This window comes from Delphinus delphis, chromosome 10 (genome assembly GCF_949987515.2).
Source record: "Delphinus delphis chromosome 10, mDelDel1.2, whole genome shotgun sequence".
NCBI lineage: Eukaryota > Metazoa > Chordata > Mammalia > Artiodactyla > Delphinidae > Delphinus > Delphinus delphis.
The window spans coordinates 19,419,357-19,442,334 of NC_082692.2; the positions used below are offsets into that span (position 1 = coordinate 19,419,357).

Consider the following 22,978-nt stretch of genomic DNA (forward strand, 5'->3'; position numbering starts at 1 on the left):
AATGGGAATCTGTAAAACTTGTGTCTGCCTTGCATTTCTACCTTGTAAGGGACAAGTCTATTAACTCACACTTTAAAAAGATGTATATATACTATATTTCATCAATTCTAAGCCTCACTTTTCTTTATTTTACAGACTGAAATTGGGATGACTCCTAAATGATATAATTAGAGAGCAAAGTTTATCAGCGATTTTTCTTTCTTGGTGGTATATAAAATGGCACCTTGAAATTGATACTATCTTACATTTGATTAAATACGGACTATAAATCCTACGCGTTTATGTTCCTCGGTCTTCACTAGCAAAATTTAATATATCATTCCATATGACGGTTAATTATTTTTGCTACATTAAACTTAAATATAAATTGAGTTGGGAATGGGCATAATTTCCTCACTTCCAAATTGCAGACTGCATCATACGTATGAAAACGCTCCAGAGACCGCAAAGCATTATATACATGATGGGTATTTTTTCACATTTAACGATTACTAGTTAATAGAAATGATCGACACTCTACGCGCCGACCTGACGGCTCCAAAGCCCTAAGGGTCGAATCTGGGTTAGATAGATCGACTCACGCAGGTAAACGCGCCCCGCCCCCCCGAGCCGGTCCCTACTCGCTTTACAGGTACAGACTCAGGTGCAGGAGACAAACTCCGATTGGCCGAGGGACACGAGATGCCCACCCAAAAGCACCGTCCGAGCATGCGCGGTAAATTAGACGCAGGCGCGCTCCGCGCATGCCCGGTAGGTAGCGGCCGCAGCTTGGGCGCTCGCGCGGGGTCGTGAAGTGCCGGCTGCTCCGCTACCGTCAGGTATGAAGAGCTGGGGTCTTGCAGCTGCCTGCTCCTCGTTCCAGCGCCATGGAATGCCTGCGGAGCCTGGCCCAGCTCCAGCCCCGCGCGGTGAGGTTGCCCCGGCGCACCCTGTGCTCTCTGGCCTTGGGCTTGACCCCCGGGACTCGCCCCGTTGCCGCCTGCGGCCGCGCTGCCCAACTGCTCGGAAGGAGGTGGGCCGCGCCGCTGTACGGGCCCCGCCGGCTCCCCACGACAGGTACTCCCCTCTCCGCCCCGCAGCCCCGGGACGCCGGGCTTGCAGTGATCCCGGGGCCCCGACCCGACCGCCGGAGCCCACGTGGCTGTGGCTGCTCCGGCCTCGGCCTCCAGGTCCGTCCTTGGGCGCCCGGCTCTTGTCCCCTTGCACAGGTCCGCGTGCCGAGCTGCGTCCCACCAGCCCCGAACGCGACTGAGCACTGCGCCTTGTGCCCAGCTAGAGCCCGACCCGACAGGCCTCGTCTTTCCCACCGCCCCGGCTGCAAATCTCCAGGCCTAAGTGCGCTTGTGAAAAGACTTTAAAGAGTTTCGCTCTTACCTGTCATCATAGTGCTGAAGCTAAGATTAGGCTTATCTACCTGAAATATTTTTTTAAGTATTTTCCCTGTCTTCTGTCTCTTCCTTATGGACGGACACATTTATACCTTTTCCAGTTGCTCAGGTAAGGGGTGGGGACGCACCTAGAGGTGAGGCTGAAGACTTTGAAACTTAATGGGAAGAGTTGCTTTTGAGAAAGATCTGACTTTTTTCCCCCCAAGTACTGTGTAACCAGATAGCCAGAAGGAGCCGGGGGATGGGGGGAGAGGGGTTGAAATTTGAGTTATTTTTTTTTCCCCTGAATGATAGAGCATGACGGTAATACGTTGACATTTTCACAAATATGACAGCGTGGGTGCTAATATTGCTGAGAAACAAAAGGCATTAAAATATATGGCTTCGCAAAAAACGTCCTCAAGTAAGTTTCTCAGTTGTACTCTCAAAATGCTCCCGAAGTAACTCACCATCTCCACCTTCTTCCTCATACCCATTAGGAGACTCTTTCCAAATTGGGTTACATTTCATATTCCCTTCTTTGTTTGGTAAATGCCTGGGAACCCAGGTTCAGCCCATCTAATGTTTTAGGACAAAGCATTAGATGGTAACATTTTATCTAACTTGTGACTGATTAGCAAAAGCTGATGTGTAGCTCTTTAACCTTTATTCAGCTGACCCTCATAACATAGTTTGTATTTTGTAGAAGGGAACCAACAAACCTCAGGTGGTAACAAATTACATGTCTTTAAATGTATGTAATAGGAAGGAATAAGATCAGAAGTGAGAATATATCTACACGTTCTGTAGATAGGAATTCTGTTCATTCCTCTTATGTTTAGTATTTTGAACAGTGTCCTTTGTCAGGCATTAAATTTACTTGGTTATACTGGAGAGCTCACTTCAGTTTAAATCACATGTTTTAAATAGGTTTATTTTCAGATAAAGATTTGTCTTTATTCCAGTTCACTGTGGTCTCCATTCCAGTGCAGTAGGTTATTTCATAAGTATGTTCACTCTAAAGTATATGTGTGGAAAAGAAGTTAGTACATAGAAGTAAAATCAGTAGGTTTCATAATTTATAGGTCAAATAATCCTGATATTGGAATGCTGAAAGGTCACGTGGTTCTTGGAATGTATGTTTTCTAAACTGCACCAATGTAACTTGCATGAAGAGCCTTTCTAAACTAGGCAAAAAAGAATGGACATTTTATTTTAATCTCAGAACATTGTTATACACTTGTTCATCCTACTATAAGATATCAATAATACTTAGAAAGGAAAAGCGGTGACTGGAATCCATAGATTATTCTAATGCCTCACCTAAGCTACTCATTCATTGCCAAACGTAACATTATCACCTACAAATATTAACAAGAGTGTTTCTTATTTTCCTTCTAGGAAAAAGATTCAAAACATAGTAAAATAGGCTGAAGACCTCCACATACTGTGAGAATTGTATCTTAGCTGCATATGAAAACCAATCATATGATCACAAGGAATTCTCTGATTCGTTTTTCAGGTGAAATTCACCGGTTTAGAACTTCTGATGTCTCTCAAGCCACTTTAGCCAGTGTAGCCCCGATGTTTACTGTGGTGAGTATGTGTGGTCCGTTTGATGATATTACTTACTTTGTTTTATAATGAATCCTTATAAGTCATTGTCTTTTGCTTAGCCAGTGACCTGAGTACCAGCTAGGTTTGCTTCACAGCACTCTTGAAACTTTGCTAATGACTATAGAGCTCATCTTTTAATACTAGAACAGGTAGCTCAAATCACAATTCAGAGCTTCCTATTTGAATACTCAAGATTTCTCCAGAAATCTATTTAGAAGTCCTTGAAGGCTGTTAATTACAAAACGGCTTGAACCTGTGCTATGCAACGTAATCTATGCGGAAGCATTTTGAGGGCAGCACAGTGTATTACCTGAGAGTGCATGCTTTGAAGGGTCATGATCTCTGCAGCCTTCTCTTTTGTTCAGAAAAAAAATTGAATAAAATAACACAAATGGTGTGTCTCACACACACACACATATTTAGAGAGAGAAAAATAAAGTGCTTGCTCTGAGCCAGAGTTTCTAATTTCAGATCTCAACTCTGTCTCTTACTAACTGGATGGACTTGGACAAGTTATAACATCTCTGTGCCCTAGTTTTCTCATCTGTATACTGGGGGTAAAAGTACCCACCTTATAGAATTGTGAGATTTAAATTAACTCACATATGTAAAACTCTTAAAAATAATACCTCATGCATGGTAAGCATTCAGTGTATATTAGCCATTATATATCATCCTTATTATTTAGGCTTACTAACATAAGAACTTTTCTTTATCAACTATACAGAGCAAGATAACTTTTACACGTAGTTCTGGGGGTTATCACTCTTATTCACTGTTCTGGAAGAGTTAGCCAGTTTAATTAACAGTACAAAATCAGGTGTTAAGTATTGAAAGAAGGTTCTTTGCAGGTGAAATCATTGTCTACCAAGAGCACTTAAAATCAGTTGATGCTATTTGAAATAATGTGAGTTATATTACAAGGTAAACATTTTTTAAAAAAATCAGTTTGTATGATCTCATGGTTTTTTTAAATCAAAAAAATCCCATTAAGGAAAAAATATAAATATTGAGATGCAAAAATATTCACCATACATTGTTAAGTTGAAAGTGGAGGGGAGACTGCAAAGAAGTGTGTGTAGCATAAATATATTTAATAGGAAAAAGTCTGGAAGGACATGCAGTAAAATATTAGCATGGTTTTCTCTAAAATTTGTGACCAAATAGTTTTATTTATCTTTATTTTCAAATTTTCTGCAGCAGATGTATATATTTGTGAAATAAGTTTAAGGAGGAAAGCTAGTGTGTATTACACAAAACATAAAGCTTCCCTTGATGTAAATTTCCCTTGAACTCTGATGTTTTATGATACTCATATATTCCGGTTGATCTTATCTTTGCTCATGAGAAGCAAGCTGAAATATATATTGTGAGGTTTTATTGTGTTACTAAACACAGCATGTGTATTTTCCATGGTAATAACCCAGGACTTGGACCTACAACTGTATCTTAGAGTGTGTCTTCCTGAAAATGCATATTTAATAGTAATTAATACAGCCCAGTACCTAGTGATTCATTAAATATTATTTGACATCTTCAAACTTGACTATGGACAAGTATTACAGGAAAACCTTCCCTCTGCTTTATAGGAAATAAGCACAATTTCTGCATTGTGTCCTCTTTTCAAACTATCAGAAGAGGTCTTTTTTGTAAACATTTATTGATTCTGCAACACCCACCAGAGAGACTTCATAGCCTCCCATAGATAATTAGATTCACAAGATAAGCCACACTTGGTCCCAGTCTGTTCAGAAGGATAAAGGATAGGAAGTGCAGAAGGGCAGCATTAGGTGTTTTCTCTTCAAAAGAAGTCCTTACAGCCATGCAGGGGCTCCTGTGGCCCCCTGTGTGACAGCTCAGGTGCGAGGAGAGGATATCCTCAAATGTGGGTGTGAGATCCACCTTGGCTTAGAATCCCCAGGCCCTCTAGTGCCAGTATCTTGTAACCATCCCAGAGACACATCCAGGGCTCCCAGAAGGAGCATAGTCAGTTAGAAGAACCACTACACTCGGGAAAGGCAGAACCATGGCTTCCCAACAGGTGTCTGTAGTCTGTTCTTAGTCTTTCCAGTCCAGAGCAGTCTGTCTACCAGTCATTGGACACTTTTGCCATAAGCGTTGTTGCCTGGTAACACAACTGACACTCCTTTATCAGATCTCCCGGGGAACCAAGTTAGAAAGTTAATCCAAGGTCAGATTTGTCCTATCAAAGGGAAAGGGAATTTTGTTTTTGACCCTTAACTCATAACTGAATTTAACTTAAGGGCAGTTATAGTTTTTATCTGTATTTCAGTATTTGGGAGGATTATAATACCATATGATATGATACCATAAATAGTGTACTGATTTGGGAGAAAATAATATTTTATTATCTCTCTCCAGACAAAATTTGACAAAGGGGGAAAGGTTACTTCTTTTGGTGAGTATCTGTAATTTTCTTTTAAATCACTCATCAGCGAATGAGTGAACCCACTGGAAGTCAAGAAATTATAATATTTTGAGTAGAATATTCTTTGCATATATGGATGTGTTGAAGGAGATCTTTTTCAGCATTTGCCCATCTGTCCTAATTGGAACTGGCAACACCTGACCTGTGTTGTTGTTGTGTCAGGAGACACTTTCACTCTAACAGGATGTTAAGAGCGTAGGCTGGTGTGCAGCTGAGAGAGAAACACTCTTCTCCCTTTTGTTTCTCTTCATTAGTCTCTCTTTCACTGCCCCGGTCCTCATGTCCCTCTCCTCCTGTACCATGTTGAAGGCAGAGAATCACATGATACCACTGTTATTGCAGTAGCACTGGGTGACAGCAGACAGAAGGGACAGGGCACTGGATGGCAGTCAGATGGAACTCTGCCAGTGATGGCTCTTATGGACGGTTACTTTTTTAAATGAAACCAAGCATTACTTTACTGTGACCTCAGGTGCAGGTTTCAGGTCTCCCATGTCCTTTCCACCCCGTGGTCCTGTTCCTGCTGTTGCTAAGATCCTAGTGGAGTATTTTGGGCGTTTTTTGGCTCGGCATCTCCTTCGAAAGGTTGTTCTACTTAGAGCTCTGTCACAGGTGTGGCTTGATACTACAAGAATAGATGCTACTACTACCAGCATCATTTCTTGAGTTTCTTCATCTGTTTTGCTTTCTCTTAGGTAATAAATTTAGTTCTTGGGTAGGAGAATCTAGTGTGAGAACTGATTTTATTTTCTCACTTTGTATTAGTCCAAGAACAAAGAAAATTGAACTTGTCTGTTCATAGATTTAAAATGCTGAAGTTGATAATGTAGTAAGGAAAAAATAGAAAATAGAACTGTAGTTCTATACAGTTCATATTTAAAAATCCATGAATCTAGAGCTAGAAATTGATACTGTAAATTCCAATGATGTATAGCTATGGTTTTTATATTGGTCCCAAGGGGCTTTTCTAAGTACAGAGAAATTTTATGAAGTATGGTTAAAAGGAGAAAAGAAAATTTAGTTTGACCAGATTTAGCCTGAGTACGTTTTTGAGGTAGAAATGGGTATTAAAAAGACCCAGTTTAGCTCTCGTTTCTGGTAGTAATAGAAGATTATCTTGGTGGTGGGAGGGGTACTCTGATATAAAAATCTAAACTTTTCGGTTTATTGGTTTACCCCCTCTTTTTATTGAACATGTTTCTTTTATAGAAAAGAAGAAAACTGACTTATATCAAGAATTAGGTCTTCAAGCCAGAGATTTGAGGTTTCAGCATTTAATGAGCATCACAAGCAGAAACAATAGGATTATCATGAGAATGGAGGTAAAGGATTTTATTTCATATACACTTCTCCGCTGCAGTCTTATAAAAGTTCCTATCTTGATCAGTAACTAGGTTAAAAGTAATTTCGTAATAAAAATAGCTATGTGAAACATAGACTATTTTATAATATAACATGTTAAGAGTAAAACTCATTTTACATGGGTTATATACACATACTCAGCAGGCATGGCACTGCTCTATTTATGATGGAAAAGATCTGACTTTGGTCTCCATTCTCACTGTTTGAATTTAGTCTCTAGTTTCTGAAATAAGAGAAAGAATCTTGATTTATAATAGACATTTTCAGTTGTATACAGTTATGTGTCATTGTAGTGTAACTTCAGCTACTAAAAACATATTCTGGTTTTCCAAATAGCCTAAGACTATCGTTTAAAGTTTATCATCTTAATTTAAATTTTTATTTTTATGGAAAGCTTTAAGTTATTTCGGTGGGCTAACGTTTAAGGTTTGGAAATAGATGAGGGGACGCAGGTCTCAATGGTATCGGCCCTGCAGTGGACATGAGACTTGCTTTCTTCAAAAAGTCTTTGATGGCAGGTTTTTGTCAATTTATCTAGAATTAATTTTTTAAAAAATTAAAAAGGGAAGCAGTCTTTTCCCAAGTGATTTTTCTCCAAAACACATTCTTCGCTTTTATTATCAATAGCTAGCACCCTTCAAAACAGTACCTCTTTAATGAAGAGATAGAGAAGTATGTGATAAAGCAAATTTAGCAAAATGTTAATTGTATCATCGAATTGGTATGTGTATAGGTATTCACTGTGTAATTTTTCAACTTTTCTGAATAAAAATGTTCATATTATAGTTGACCCTTGAGCCACATGGGGGTCAGGGGCGCTGAACCTCCACACGGTCAAAAATCCACATATAATTTATAGCCACAGTTCTTCCATATCTGCTGTTGCACATCCTCAGATTCAACCAACCACAGATAGTGTAGTACTGTGGTATTTACTACTGAAAAAAATCTGCATGTAAGTGGACCCGCATGGTTCAAGCCAGTGTTGTTCAAGGGTCAGCTGTAAAATGGGGAAAATGTGAAAGAAAATTTTCTGGTTTTTATATCACTAATACAGTGGCCACAGGCTACTCTTCTGTGTTACTCTTCTGACAAAAAGATGTCAGTCTTTCTTTTTAGAATAAATTTTTAATTTCATAGTGTTCTAAATTAGAGCGCTAAGGATACATCTTATCTTTATCATTTTGAATTAGCTTAATGTGTCTTGGTGATATTTTAAAAAGGAAACTTTCCCATTTCAGCCAAACTAATCATGATTAAACTAAATCTTTTCTAAAAGTCTGCTGAATACCTGACTTTTAAGAAGACCTTATCTTGTTCCCTTTGTTCTCTATATTTCTCATGATTACCCTGGAAGTCCTAATAAATACATAATTTGTTTAATTCTAGTTCTGTTGAGGCTGAGTTAGAGGTATCAAGACTTGGATTTATTTTAGGCTTCCTCTCTTTAAAAAAAAAAAAAAAGCCTTGACTTTTTTTGAAAAACCAAATGAACAGTGATTTGGTTTAGACTTAGTCCAAAATAGAGTATTAAATCCTATTTTATGAAGGTTATTTTTTCCCTACAACTCTACAACTTACACATGTGCGTGTGTGTGTACATATATGTATATATATTGTTTTGTTTTGTTTTGTTTTTGTTTTCCCCAGTATTTGAAAGCTGTGATAACTCCAGAGTGTCTTCTGATACTAGATTATCGTAATTTAAATTTAGAGCAGTGGCTGTTCCGGGAGCTCCCTTCACAGTTGGCTGGAGAGGGTCAACTTGTCACATACCCTTTACCTTTTGAATTTAGAGCTATAGAAGCACTCCTGCAGTATCGGGTAAGCCTGTTTTTATTTAGATTCTTGAATGTTTTCTGGTTTTACAGTGCTATTGAGGAGGAAGACACATTGGTATTGTTTTAATAGCATTTTCCCTAACCACACCCTCCCCCCAAATAAAAACATTTCTAAGGGTCTTATATGCAGAAAGTACTTAATTCTTAAACTTTATGACCCAAACAAATAGATGTAAAGTCTCTAGGTATGGTATACATAGAGTCTCTTTGACAGTCATGTTATGACATTCAGTGAAGCTCATTTCAGGTTGTCTATCCGTTGTTCAATTTTAATAAGTGTATTCAGGGATGCTAATTCAAAATACTTATCCTAAATATATAAATGAACATATCAAAAGGTTTTAACTGTACTCCATTTTATTCTCTAACTAAATTGTTGTGTAACTGCTTGCACATGATAAATATTATAGCACAAATCTTTCATCAAATCATTCTGCTAGTTTCCATATCATTCTTTGATTTGTTTGTGTGTGTAATCCTTTGTTTGAGCTAGCTAAATGATGCCTGTGTTTGAGACCTAGTTTGACATAGAAACCGTGTACAATTCTTCTTACGATTCCTCCTTTAAGTTGATAATCATTGAGTGTCTGGGGATCCTGTCAGGCTCTGAGCAAGGATGGTCACTGCTTTCCTGGCCCCGACAAATCTTTCATCATCTTTTCTTCCCCCTATTAGTCAGGATAGTACTGTTCAGGACCTGGCTACATGCAAGAGTCAGTGCCATGAGCATGCTAGCCAGAGTGGGAGAAGAAGAGGGGAGAGTAAAGGGGACATGAGGTGGGTGGGGGTTGTTGGAACCTGGCACCCTTCTTTGTCTGCCTTGCTCTACTGAGGGAGTAGGAGATGGGTCCGTTCCTTACTCAGGTTAATGAGGCAATAGCACCAGCTAGTGCCAGCCAATGAGATGGTGACTCGTTGAAGCCAGTTACTAAGCAGGGAAAAAATGGGAAGAAATGAAGGTATAAACAATGGTTGCTGGCAAGCTACACAGACTGACTAAGCTCTCAGCAGCTAATGCTGGGATGGACAGTATATGTTGGAATTAATTAATCTTACTGCTTAATTCAGCTGCTGTTAATGCTGTTTACCAACAGGTATGGAAGAATTTTAATATTTTAAGAACTAGTATAGCTGTATCAATGTATATCTGCTGATTGATTCCTGCTGTGCCTATATTAACCCGAATAATAAATACACTTTTGACTTTTCAAGTTTATTTTGTAAAGTCTAAGGTATGTTTTGGTTTTCAAAAGAGCCTTGTTCATAGGAGTTTTGAACTGTATCCTATTTACAAAGAACATAGGTATTGTTTACCAGATGTAAAGTTTATGTTGTTTTTATGTTGTTTTTTTTTTTTTTTTTTTTTTGCGGGCCTCTCACCGTTGTGGCCTCTCCCGTTGCGGAGCACAGGCTCCAGATGCACAGGCTCAGTGGCCATGGCTCACGGGTCCAGCCGCTCCACAGCACGTGGGATCTTCCCAGACCGGGGCACGCACCCGTGTCTCCTGCATCGGCAGGCGGACTCTCAACCACTGTGCCACCAGGGAAGCCCAAGTTTATGTTTTAACCAAAGAACGGCAGCTCTTCTTTTAATCAGTCCTGCATTCCTTTCATTATAAGTGTCTGGTGTCTGTAGGGAGAAGAGTCTTATGGGAGTTAATTCCCTGGCAACCAAATGGGAGCTTACTAACAACATTATACATGGTTATCTTTTAACCTAGGAGATCTAGTTTTTAATCATCTGGGATGGGCATTCCAGCAGTGACCATGTTCTGAAATGTTACCAGCTTTCCTAGCTATTACAGATTTCTGTATTTAATCAGAGCATTCACTGACCCTGAGTATTCTAAAAAGATTGTTTTAATCCTTATGAAAGGTCATGTTGTTATCTAGATCAACACTCTTCAGGGGAAACTTAGCATTTTGCAACCATTGATCCTTGAGACATTGGAAGCTTTAGTGGATCCCAAACATTCTTCCATAGACAGAAGCAAACTGCACATCTTACTACAAAATGGCAAAAGGTAAATATGGGTGCTTTACCAACTTGGGAGTTAGACACAGATGTCTTAAACTTCTCTTTCAGTAGTCTTAACAGTGAAATGTTTAACGTATATTCAGGTCCAAAATTAGTGTAACTCTTAGCTGTTTTAAAAATACCAACTAGTCTTGCTAATGATAATGACATTTTTTACTTTGTGACTTACTCTCAGTACCTTCATTTCCATATTTGATTTTCACTGTCTTTCATAACTTTAAGAAAGTAGCCTAGGTAGGAAGTTGAGCTAAAGGGGGCACACAAACTAATGTTTATTGAAAAGCTATTTTGCATAAAATGCTGTATCAGTCTCTTTTATGTGTGTGATGTCATCTCATCCTGTCAGCAATCCTGTTGACATGGTCCTCATTTTGAAGATAAGAAAACTGAGGTCTAAGTGACTTGTCTAAACTTTAACAGCTACTAAATAGCAAATCTAGACTCAAATCCAATTTTCTTTCCCTTCAAGGTCCATGGGTTTTTTTGTTTATCATAATGCATTCCAGAATTTAAGGATAATATTTTAATTTATATTACAGACTGAATGAACATGCCCTCAGGATTTGTACCCCCTAAAAATCCATTCAGGAGTTAACAGTTAAAATTCCTGAATCAGTAGTTCTTTGTCTGAAAATATTAGGATGTTTTTATGAATTAAAAGTAAACAGTCTGTTCATCATCTGCCATGCTTATTAAGAGTAAAGATAAATTTCTGAGCCCAGAAGCTTAAATCACAGTGATTATATGTTTCTGAGATAAATAATATATGCTGAAAATTGTATCATTGGTTAATTTTACCACTTAATGTAGTTTTGGGATTGGGAATTGATTCTCAGAGTGCATAGTAAATATAAAAAAAATTTTTTTTTACAAATCAGTGTTTACCGTGAATTTATAAGTGGATCTACTTGATAAGACACCAAAAAGACACTGTTCTTGTAGGGAAATTATTTTTATAGGTTTATGTTATTGATCATTTCTGTGTAACTACTCTTACAGCCTGTCAGAGTTAGAAACAGATATTAAAATCTTCAAAGAGTCCATTTTGGAGATCTTGGATGAAGAAGAGTTGCTGGAGGAGCTCTGTCTGACAAAGTGGAGCGACCCACAGGTCTTGTAAGCAGACAGTCATGCTTTGTTCGTTTCTCTCTTAGGATCAGTTGATGGTCTTTTTCAGGATGACTTTTTAGGGAGGACACAACGTTTTGCTGGGATAGAGGATGTAGGCACTTTTCCTCCCCATTTGTTTCACTGTTTCCTGTACCATACTGCATCTGATTGAATTTAATGAGGACTTACTAAGTGCACACTGTGTACACAACAGTATGCTGGGCTTTGACTGTACATGCACCATTACCTTTATTTTCAAAGGACTGGTCACCAAAGTAACATACACATCTACCTAGATAACTTACCTGGAGAGTTCAGCGGGAGAGAGGAGGGAAAGGGTGTGGGGTGCAGGGAGGCGAGTAGAGACACTGGCACAGATTCTGTAAGTCTGGTTAATATAAAAACGCTCTCATCTTGTAAACCTTTTACCTCTTATGAATTTAGGAATCATTTACACTTCTTGTGCACACCCAAGTTTAAATGTTGACTTTTAAATACCCCAAATATTTCATTTTTGTACTTCGCAGATCAGTATCAGAGATTAATACAGACACCTTTGTAATGTGCATAGTTTCTGTAGAGTGTACAGATTTTTCAACATTTTGAGAAATTAGTTATCTATATTCTAATGAACGATTAAGATAAAAAGGGCTCTATAACGCTTGATATTATAGCAGCTAGATATAGTAGCAGAAACTTGATCACTCTTGTAACTCTTGCTTTCTTTGCTTCTTAGACCAATTTATCTCTAATATGCTTTATAAGTGTCTTTTACAGAGTGCTTCATTCCCACTTATCCTTCTTGGTAGGGAGGATAATTTACAATGTGTGCTAATTTCTGCTGTACAGCAAAGTGACTCAATTATACACATATTTTTTTCCATTGTGGTTTATCCCAGGATGGATATAGTTCCCTGTGCTATACAGTAGGACCTTGTTGTTATCATTCTGTATGTAATAGTTTGCATCTGCTAACCCCAAATTCCCAGTCCTTCCCTCTCCCACCCCCTTCCGCCTTGGCAACTGTTTCGTAGATAGGTTCATTTGTGCCATATTTTAGATTCCACATATAAGTGATACCATATGGTATTTGTCTTTCTCTTTCTGACCTCACTTAGTATAATCTCTAGTTGCATCCGTATCATATGGTATTTGTCTTTCTCTTTCTGACTTCACTTAGTATAATCTCTAGTTGCATCCATGTTGCTGCAAATGGCATTATTTCATTCTTTTTATGGCTGAGTAGTACTCCATTGTGTGTGTGCCTGTGCGTGTGTGTGTGTGTGTGTGTGTGTGTGTGTGTGTGTATATACACACACACACACACACACCCCCCACATCTATTATCCATTCATCTGTTGATGGACATTTAGGTTGTTTCCATGTCTTGGCTATTGTGAATAGTGCTGCTGTGAACATAGAGGTGCATGTATCTTTTTGAATTATAGTTTTGTCCAGGTGTATATGCCCAGGACTGGGATTGCTGGATCGTATGGTAGTTCTATTTTTAATTTTCTGAGGAAACTCCATACTGTTTTCCATAGTGGCTGCACCAATTTACATTCCCACCAATAGTGTAGGAGGGTTCTCTTTTCTCCGCACCCTCTCCAGCATTTGTTATTTGTAAAGTTTTTTTTGTTTGCTTGTTTGTTTTGCGGTACGCGGGCCTCTCACCGTTGTGGCCTCTCCCGTTGCGGAGCACAGGCTCAGCGGCCATGGTTCACGGTCCTAGCCGCTCTGCGGCACATGGGATCCTCCCGGACCGGGGCACGAACCCGTGTCCCCTGCATCGGCAGGCGGACTCTCAACCACTGCGCCACCAGGGAAGCCCATTTGTAAAGTTTTTAATGATGGCCATTCTGACTGATGTGAGGTGGTACCTCATTGTAGTTTTGATTTGCATTTCTCTAATAATTAGTGATTTTGAGCATCTTTTCATGTGCCTACTGGCCATCTGTATGTCTTCTTTGGAGAAATGTCTGTTAAGATCTTCTGCCCATTTTTCGATTGGGTTGTGTTTTTGTTTCTGAGTTTTATGAGCAGTTTGTTTATTTGGGGAATTAAGTCTTTGTCAGTCTCATCATTTGGAAATACTTTCTCCCAATCCATAGGTTGTCTTTTCATTTTTTTAATGGTTTCCTTTGCTGTGCAAAAGCTTGTAAGTTTGATTAGGTCCCATTTGTTTATTCTTGGTTTTATTTCTATTGCCTTGGGAGACTGACCTAAGGAAACACTGGTACAATTTATGTCAAATAATGTTTTGCCTATGCTCTGTTCTAGGAGTTTTATGGTGTCGTGTCTTATGTTTAAGTCTTAAAGCCATTTTGAGTTTATTTTTCTGCATAGTGTGAGGGTTTGTTCTAACTTCATTGACTTAACATGCAGCTGTCCAACTTTCCCAGCACTACTTACTGAAGAGACTTTTTCCTGTTTATATTCTTGCCTCCTTTGTAGACGATGAACTGACCGTAGGTGTGTGGGTTTATTTCTGGGCTCTCAATTCTGTTCCATTGATCCATTGTTTTGCTTACTGTAGCTTTGTAGTATTGTCTGAAGTCTGGAAGAGTTATGCCTCCTGCTTTGTTTTTGTTTCCTCAGGATTGCTTTGGCAATTCTGGGTCTTTTATGGTTCCATATAAATTTTGGATTATTTGTTGTAATTCTGTGAAAAATGTCATGGGTAGTTTGATAGGGATCTCATTAAATTTGTAGATTGCTTTGGGTAGTATTGCCATTTTAACAACAGTCTTCTAATCCAGGAGCATGGGATATCTTTCCATTTCTTTGAATCCTCTTTAATTTCCTTTATTAATGTTTTATAGTTCTCAACATATAAGTCTTTCACCTCCTTGCTCAGGTTTATTCCTAGGGTTTTTTTGTTTGTTGGTGTGATTTTAAAAGGTATTGTTTTTTATATTCCCTTTCTGATATTTCATTGTTAGTGTAAAGAAATGCAACCAATTTCTAAATGTTAATCTTATATCCTGCTACTTTGCTGAACTCACTTATTAGATCTAGTAGTTTTTGTGTGGAGTCCTTAGGGTTTTCTGTGTATATGGTATCATGTCATCTGCATATAGTGACAATTTTACCTCTTCCCTTCCAGTTTGAATACCTTTTATTTCTTGTCTGACTGCTGTGGCTAGGAATTCCAATACTATGTTGAATAGAAGTGGTGAGGGTGGGCATCCTTGTCTTGTTCCAGATTTTAGTGGAAAGGCTTTCAACTTTTCACCATTGAGTGTACTGTCTTTGGGTTTATCATAAATGGCTTTTACTATGTTTTTATCATGAATGGATTTTGAATTTTGTCAAAGGTTTTTTCTGCATTTTTAAAATTTTATTTATTTATTTATGGCTGTGTTGGGTCTTCGTTTCTGTGCGAGGGCTTTCTCTAGTTGCGGCAAGTCGGGGCCACTCTTCATCGCGGTGCACGGGCCTCTCACTATCGCGGCCTCTCTTGTTGCGGAGCACAGGCTCCAGACGCGCAGGCTCAGCAGTTGTGGCTCACGGGGCCAGTTGCTCCGCGGCATGTGGGATCTTCCCAGACCAGGGTTCGAATCCGTGCCCCCTGCATTGGCAGGCAGATTCTCAACCACTGTGCCACCAGGGAAGCCCTTTTTCTGCATCTTTTGATGATCATGTGGTTTTTTACTTTTATGTGGTGTCTTACACTGATTGATGTGCATATGTTGAACCATCCTTGTGAACTTGGGATGAATCCTGCTTGGTTGTGGAGTATGATCTTTTTTATATGTTGTTGGATTCAGTTTGCTAATATTTTGTTGAGAATTTTTGCATCTATATTCATCAAAGATATTGGCCTGTGATTTTCTTTTTCGGTGGTATCTTTGGCTTTGGTATCAGGGTGATGGTGGCTTCATAGAATGTCTTTGGGAGTGTTCCCTCCTCCAGTCTTTTGTAAGAGTTTGAGAAGGATGCGTATACGTTCTTCTTTGTATGTTTGGTAGAATTCACCTGTGAAGCCATCTGGTCCTAGACTTTTGTTTGTAGGGAGTTTTGTTTTGTTTTTTCACAGATTGTATTTCACTTCTAGTGAATCGGTCTGTTCAAATTATCTACTTCTTCTTGATTCAGTTTTGGTGGGCTATATGTTTCTAGAAAGTTGTCTCTTTCTTCTAAGTTGTCAAGTTTGTTGGCATATAATTGTTCATAGTATTCTCTTATGGGTTTTTCTATTTCTGTGGTATCGGTTGAGATTTCTCCTTTTTCATTTCTTAATTTGCTTATTTGGGTTCTCTCTTTTTTCTTCTTGGTGAGCCTGGCCAGAGGTTTATCAATTTTGTTTACCCCTTCAAAGAACCAGCTTTGGTTTTATTGATGTTTCTTTCTATTTTTAATCTCAATTTATTTCCTCCCTGATCTTTATTATTTCCTTCCTTCTGCTGACTTTAGGTTTTAGTTTTTCTTCTTTTTCTAATTCTTTTAGGTGGTATGTTAGGTTGGTATGTTAGGTGGTATGTTAGGTTGTTGAGATGTTTTCTTGTTTTTTGAGGAAGGCCTGTATCGCTATGAACTTCCCTCTAAGAAGTGCTTTTGCTGTATCCCATAGATTTTGTATGGTTGTGTTTTCATTGTTGTTATGTCTCAAGGTAATTTTTAATTTCCTTTTTGATTTCCTTATTGACCTATTGGTTTTTAGTAGCATATGGTTTAGTTTTCCTATAATCATTTCTTTTCCTGTGGTTGATTTCTAGTTTCATGCTGTTGTGGTCAGAGAAGATGCTTGAAATGATTTCTATACTCTTAAATTTGTTGAGGTTATTAGTTTTGTGCCCTAGTATATGGTCAGTCCTAGAGAGTGTTCCACGTGCACTTGAAAAGATGTATATTCTGTTTTTTGTTTTTTTTGATGTAATGTCTTGAAAATATCAATTAAGTCTAACTGTCCTATTCCATCATTTAGGATCTCTCTTGCCTTATTGATTATCTAGAAGATCTGTCCATTGATGTGAGTGGGGTGTTAAAATCTCCTACTATTACTGTATTCCAGTCAATTTCTTCCTTTATGTCTGTTAGTGTTTTATGGATTTGGTGCTCCTATGTTAGGTGCATATATGTTGATGACTGTAAAACCTCTTCCTGTATGGATCCTTTTACCATTATATAATGTTCTTTTCCTTTATGGCCTTTGTTTTAAAGTCTATTTTATAGTCTGATATGAGTTTTGCAACTCCTGCTTTCTTGTCATTTCCATTTGCGTGAAATATCTTTTTCCATCCCCTCACTTTCAATCTCTGTGTGTCCTTTGCCCTAAGGTGAGTCTCTTGTAGGCAGCATATTGTAGGCTCTTGTTTTTTTATCCAGTCTGCCACTCTGTCTTGATTTGAGCATTCAGTCCACTGACATTTAAGGTAATCATTGATACATATGTATCCATGGCCATTTTAAACCTTGTTTTCCAGTTGATTCTATGGATTTTTGTTGTTGTTCCTTTTTGTGGTTTGATGATTTCCTTTTATTTTATGCTTGTGTTCTCTTCTTTTTGGTTTTTGTGGATCTAGTGTATGTGTTTGAATTGTGGTTGCCCTGTTTTTCAAGTATGTTAACCCCTTCCTATATCTGCTTGCTTTAGACTGATAGTCATATAAGCTCAAACACATTCTAAAAAACAAGAATCTACATTTTCTTACTCTCCTTCTCCACATTTTATGATTTTGATGTCCTTTTTTACAGCTTCATATTTATCCTTTTGCTGTTTCTTGTGTTTATCATCCTTTCACATTAGGTTTTTGTTTTTTCTTTTTGATCTGTATACTGGCTCACTTAAGTGATTTACTTTTCAACTGTGATTTCCCCTTTCCTATATCTTCTTTTGTATTTAGAGAAGACCTTTCAATATTTCTTTTAGGATAGGTTTGGTATTGCTGTATTCTTTTAGTTTTTGCTTGTCTGAGAACTTCTGTATTTCCCCTCCTATTCTAAATGATAATCCTGCTGGATAGAGTATTTTACTTTGCAGATTTTTCTCTCTCAAAACTTTGAATACATTTTGCCACTCCCTTCTGGCTTGCAGTGTTTCTGTCCAGAAATCAGATGATAGCCTTAAGGGGATTCCCTTGTAATTAACTCTTTGTTTTTCTCTTGCTGCCTTTGGAATCCTCTCTTTATCTTTAAAACTTTTGCCATTTTTTATTATAGTATGTCTTGGTGTAAGTTTGTTTGGGTTCATCTTGTTTGGGACCCTCTGTGCCTCTTGTATCTGGATATCTGTTTCCTTCTTTAGATGTGGGAAGTTTTCAGCCATAATTTCTTCGAATACATTTTCAATCCCCTTTTCTCCTTCTGGAATCCCTGTTATACATAGATTGGCACACTTTATATTATCCCATAGGTCTCTTATATTGCTTTCATTTGGTTTTCTGTCTACTGTTTTGATTGGGTAATTTCCATTATTCTGTCTTCCAGATCACTTATGTTTCTGCATTATTCATTCTGCTATTCATTGCCTTTGGCTTAGCTTTCGTTTCAGCAAATGAATTTTCTAATTTTTCTTGGCTCATCCTCATAGTTTCTAGTTCCTTTTTACAGTAATCTGCATCTCTGTTGATAGCCTTTCTTAATTCCTTCAGTATTTTCATTACCTCCTCTTTGAACTCGTGTCTTTTAGACTGAAGAGGTCTGTTTCATTGTTTGTTCCTTCAGGGCAATTCTCTTAACTGGGAGTGGTTCCTCTGCTTCTTCATTTTGCTTATATTTCTCTTACTCTGAGTTTAGGAGAAACAATTATCTACTGTAGGCTTGGAGGACTATCTACGTGCGGGAGCATTCCTGCTTAGCTTTTGTGGGTTTAATATTTTTTTGGCTTGAGGGCTGTCTTTGGTTTGGATGTTTGCCATCTCTTTCCTCAGCGTGTGCTGGCCATTATCCCCTTGTCAGAGGGTGAGCAGGTGCGTGCCCCGCGCACGCTCCCAGGAGGTCGGGGCAGCGGTTGGTGCCTGGTCACGGGACCCTCGGCGTTGGCAGGCTGCTCCCACTTCTGGAGGCTGAGATGGCAGTGGTGGCTCGTGCCCGCCCCCAGAGCTCATGTAAGCGGTGCCCTGCTGCCTGAGAAATAAGCTCCTGTGGAGGTCCCACCCCTCTCCTTATGCCCCCCCACCCCTCTCCTCATGCCCCACCCCCACCCCAGCAGTGGTGCCCTACCTCTCTGGGGGCCCAGGCTTCTTCCCCCAGTGGTGGCACACCACACCCTAGCCCCCTCAGGCAGCCACCCCCAGTCTTCTCCCCTGTTCTGACCTCCGAAGCCTGAGCCTCAGCCCCCGGCCCCCACCCCCCACCCGCCCCAGTGGAGGACCGTCTCGGGCTGGGGCGTGCCAGGCAGCGGCACCAGCTGACTGTGTGGAGCTCTCTCCGCTTTGCCCTCCACAAACTGCTTGTTGTGCTCTCCTACGAGGCTCTGAAGCTCCGCTCCCCCCCACCCCACCCCCCGCCAGTCCCAGCTGATCTGCCCGCCAGGGAGGAGACTTCCCAGTGTTCTGGCACCTTTCCTCTTTCACAGCTCCCTCCTGGGAGCAGGTCCCTTCCCGGTTGCTTTCTCTCTCTTTTTTTTTCTTTTGTCCTACCCAGTTATGTGGAGATTTTCTTGCCCTTTTGGAAGTCTGAGGTCTTCTGCCAGCGTTCAGTAGGTGTTCTGTGAGAGTCGTTCCGCATGTAGATGTATTTGTGGGAGAAGGTGAGCTCCCTGTCCTACTCCTCCGCCATCTTGAGCCTCTGACTGTATTGACATTTTTCAAAAACAGTTTACTTCATATATGAAAATGATGTTATATATTTACCTTGGAAAGGAAATGCTCTTTATGTTCATTTTTAATTTTTGGTTTTGTTTTACCTGATAGTGATTTGGGATTTGCACTAATTCATCAGCATTCACATGTCTGCATTTTCCTGTAACTGGTAGCATTGCAGAGCCTCCCTGGGATCAGGGCCATGGAATACAGTGAGGCCTGTGTAGGGATGGAACCCGTGTCCTCAACTACCTGTGTCATGTTTAGGGTCAGTTGGCAAAGCCACTCCAGACTGGCCTCAATCACAATAATAGTAAAGGCAAAGGGTAGTTTTTTCACTGGTAGCTGAATATTTTATACTAATTCAGGAAGTTCTGTGCTACTTAATGTATAATGCATGTATTGGGGGCATGTTAATTATGTTAACTCTTAATTAAAGTGAAAAGAGCAGTGCTGGGATTGACCATGCAGAAGAGATGGAGTTGCTGTTGGAAAACTACTACCGATTAGCTGAGGATCTTTCCAATGCAGCTCGGGAACTTAGGGCACTGATTGATGATTCACAGAGTATCATATTCATCAACTTGGACAGGTAAGAAGGCCTCGTATAAAACAATCAGTAAGTCTTTTCTTTATAAAATAATACACGGTAATAAAGCTTTTAAGGATAGCTTTGTTTTTCCATTTTGGAAAGAATTATACCATCATTATCGTTTGTAATTACTACATGGAAGTGTCTTTTTTTTAAGGTGTATGTTTAATCCATGTGGTCTTTAATAGATTATTTAGTGAATTTGCTGCGTGTAGTTGGTAAGATCTTCTGAACTAAGCAGTTGTTCTCCTCCCCAGCCACCGTAATGTGATGATGAGGTTGAACCTACAGTTGACCATGGGAACCTTCTCTCTTTCGCTCTTTGGACTAATGGGAGTTGCTTTTGGAATGAATTTGGAATCTTCCCTTGAGGAGGTGAGAATGTATTATTTCAGTAATCTAGAGGTTGTTTTTAATGTTTTGAAGATAATTTTTTTAATGGATTTTTTAAAAAGAGAACTTTATTTATTTATTTATTGATTTTTGGCTGTGTTGAGTCTTCATTGTTATGCGTGCACGGGCTTTCTCTAGTTGCAGTGAGCGGAGGCTACTCTTCGTTGTGGTGTGTGGGCTTCTCACTGCAGTGGCTTCTCTTGTTGCGGAACACGGGCTCTAGGTGCACGGGCTTCAGTAGTTGTTGCTCGCAGGCTCTAGAGCACAGGCTCAGTAGTTGTGGCACATGGGCTTAGGTGCTCTGTGGCATGTGGGATCTTCCCAGACCGGGGCTCAAACCCGTGTCCCCTGCATTGGCAGGTGGATTCTTTTTTAACATCTTTATTGGAGTATAATTGCTTTATAACAAAGTGAATCAGCTATATGTATACATATATCCCCATATCTCCTCCCTCTTGCATCTCCTTCCCACCCTCCCTATCCCACCCCTCTAGTTGGTCACAAAGTACGGAGCTGATCTCCCTGTGCTATGCGGATGCTTCCCACTAGCTATCTGTTTTACATTTGGTAGTGTATATATGTCCATGCCACTCTCTCACTTCGTCCCAGCTTACCCTTTCCCCTCCCTGTGTCCTCAAGGCCATTCTCTAAATCTGCATCTTTATTCCTGTCCTGCCCCTAGGTTCTTCAGAACCTTTTTTTTTTTTAATTCCATATATATATGTTAGCGTACGGTATTTGTTTTTCTCTTTCTGACTTCCTTCACTCTGTATGACAGACTCTAGGTCCATCCACCTCACTACAGATAACTCAGTTTCGTTTCTTTTTATGGCTGAGTAATATTCCATTGTATATATGTGTCACATCTTCTTTATCCATTCATCTGTTGATGGACACTTAGGTTGCTTCCATGTCCTGACTATTGTAAATAGAGCTGCAGTGAACATTGTGGTACTTGACTCTTTTTGAATTATGGTTTTCTCAGGGTATATGCCCAGTAGTGGGATTGCTGGTTCATATGGTAGTTCTATTTTTAGTTTTTTAAGGAACCTCCATACTGTTCTCCATAGTGGCTGTATCAATTTACATTCCTACCAATAGTGCCAGAGGGCTCCCTTTTCTCCACACCCTCTCCAGCATTTATTGTTTGTAGATTTTTTGATGATTGCCATTCTGACTGATGTGAGGTGATACCTCATTGTAGTTTTGATTTGCATTTCTCTAATTAGTGATGTTGAGCATCCTTTCATGTGTTTGTTGGCAGTCTGTATATCTTCTTTGGGGAAACGTCTGTTTAGGTCTTCTGCCCATTTTTGGATTGGGTTTGTTTTTTTGATATCTAGCTGCATGAGCCGCTTGTAGGCAGGTGGATTCTTAACCACTGTGCCACCAGGAAAGTCCCTTTAATGGATTTTAAAAAAGAAAGTTTTAACATGTATACTCCCCTAGTGAAATAAAATATATACTCTAACTCATTTAAAATTCATGTCGTATTGTTAGACTCTGTTATGACGTAGATAGCCTAGGTTACCTTATGATTCCCAAAACATGTAATTACACATGGGAAAGGTTTGACAAAACAGTAGTACACTGTGAGGCAGTGTTAATGAGGGATTCTTTTTTTTTTTTTTTAATTCTTGTGTGTCAGGCAGTGTTCCAGGCAGTTGCATGCTTTATTTGACTCAGTTATCAAAACTCTGAAAATGAATGTATTTTCCCTGCTTTATAGGTAGGAAAACTGAGGCTCAGAAAATGTTAGTAACTTGACCAAGGGCACAGAGCTAGGAAATAACAGAACTAGGATTTAGTCCCCAAGACTTGCACTTTCCACTTTGCTCCATTTTAATATAACACTGAACTCGCAGAGTTTTTTTTTTTAATTATTTATTTATTAGGCTGTGTCAGGTCTTAGTTGCGGCACGTGGGATCTTCATTGTGGCATGCAGGATCTTTCATCGTGGCATGCAGGCTTCTCTGGTTGCAGCATGTGGGCTTCTCTCTAGTTGTGGCATGCGGGCTCTCTAGTTGCAGCACGTGGGCTTCTCTCTAGTTGTGGCGCAGGCTCAGTAGTTAAGGCACGCAGGCTTCAGAGTGCAAGGCCTCAGTAGTTGCGGCGTGCAGGCTTAGTTGCCCTGCGGCAGGTGGGATCTTAGTTCCCTGCCCAGGGATGGAACCTGCATCCCCTGCATTGGAAGGCAGTTTCTTTTAACCACTGGACCACCAGGGAAGTCCCTCGCAGGGTTTTTCGTAACATTGTAGGCTTGTACTTTCAGAAGATGTCTTACTGTGAGATTTCTAGAAATGAATCTGCATGCGCGTTTGGCAGCCACACTCTGGCGCTGGGTTCTGTGTCCTAGTTAACAGATCTATTCTCTGTCTCCGGCTGTTGCTGAAGTCCAGCCCACGTCATCTCATCAGGACCACTATTCACTTTTATAAAGTGGTCTTTAAAAGAAGCAAATCT

At 39.7% G+C, this 22,978-nt stretch overlaps 1 protein-coding gene across 2 annotated transcripts in view; it reads left to right on the forward strand.

Moving 5' to 3' along the window:
* Positions 1 to 766: 766 nt before the first annotated feature.
* The window catches only part of MRS2 (magnesium transporter MRS2), a 29,528-nt gene continuing 7,316 nt past the window's right edge, over positions 767 to 22,978 (forward strand). Inside the window, exons 1-9 of one of the 2 annotated variants that reach the window (XM_060023559.1) lie at positions 767 to 1,056; positions 2,890 to 2,963; positions 5,367 to 5,403; positions 6,643 to 6,755; positions 8,446 to 8,619; positions 10,530 to 10,660; positions 11,674 to 11,790; positions 19,969 to 20,121; positions 20,379 to 20,496. In XM_060023559.1, the coding sequence (XP_059879542.1) occupies positions 867 to 1,056; positions 2,890 to 2,963; positions 5,367 to 5,403; positions 6,643 to 6,755; positions 8,446 to 8,619; positions 10,530 to 10,660; positions 11,674 to 11,790; positions 19,969 to 20,121; positions 20,379 to 20,496 (1,107 nt within the window). In that variant the 5' untranslated portion in view covers positions 767 to 866. The remainder of the gene's footprint in view (positions 1,057 to 2,889; positions 2,964 to 5,366; positions 5,404 to 6,642; positions 6,756 to 8,445; positions 8,620 to 10,529; positions 10,661 to 11,673; positions 11,791 to 19,968; positions 20,122 to 20,378; positions 20,497 to 22,978) is intronic. The other variant, XM_060023560.1, reaches the window with a different exon arrangement.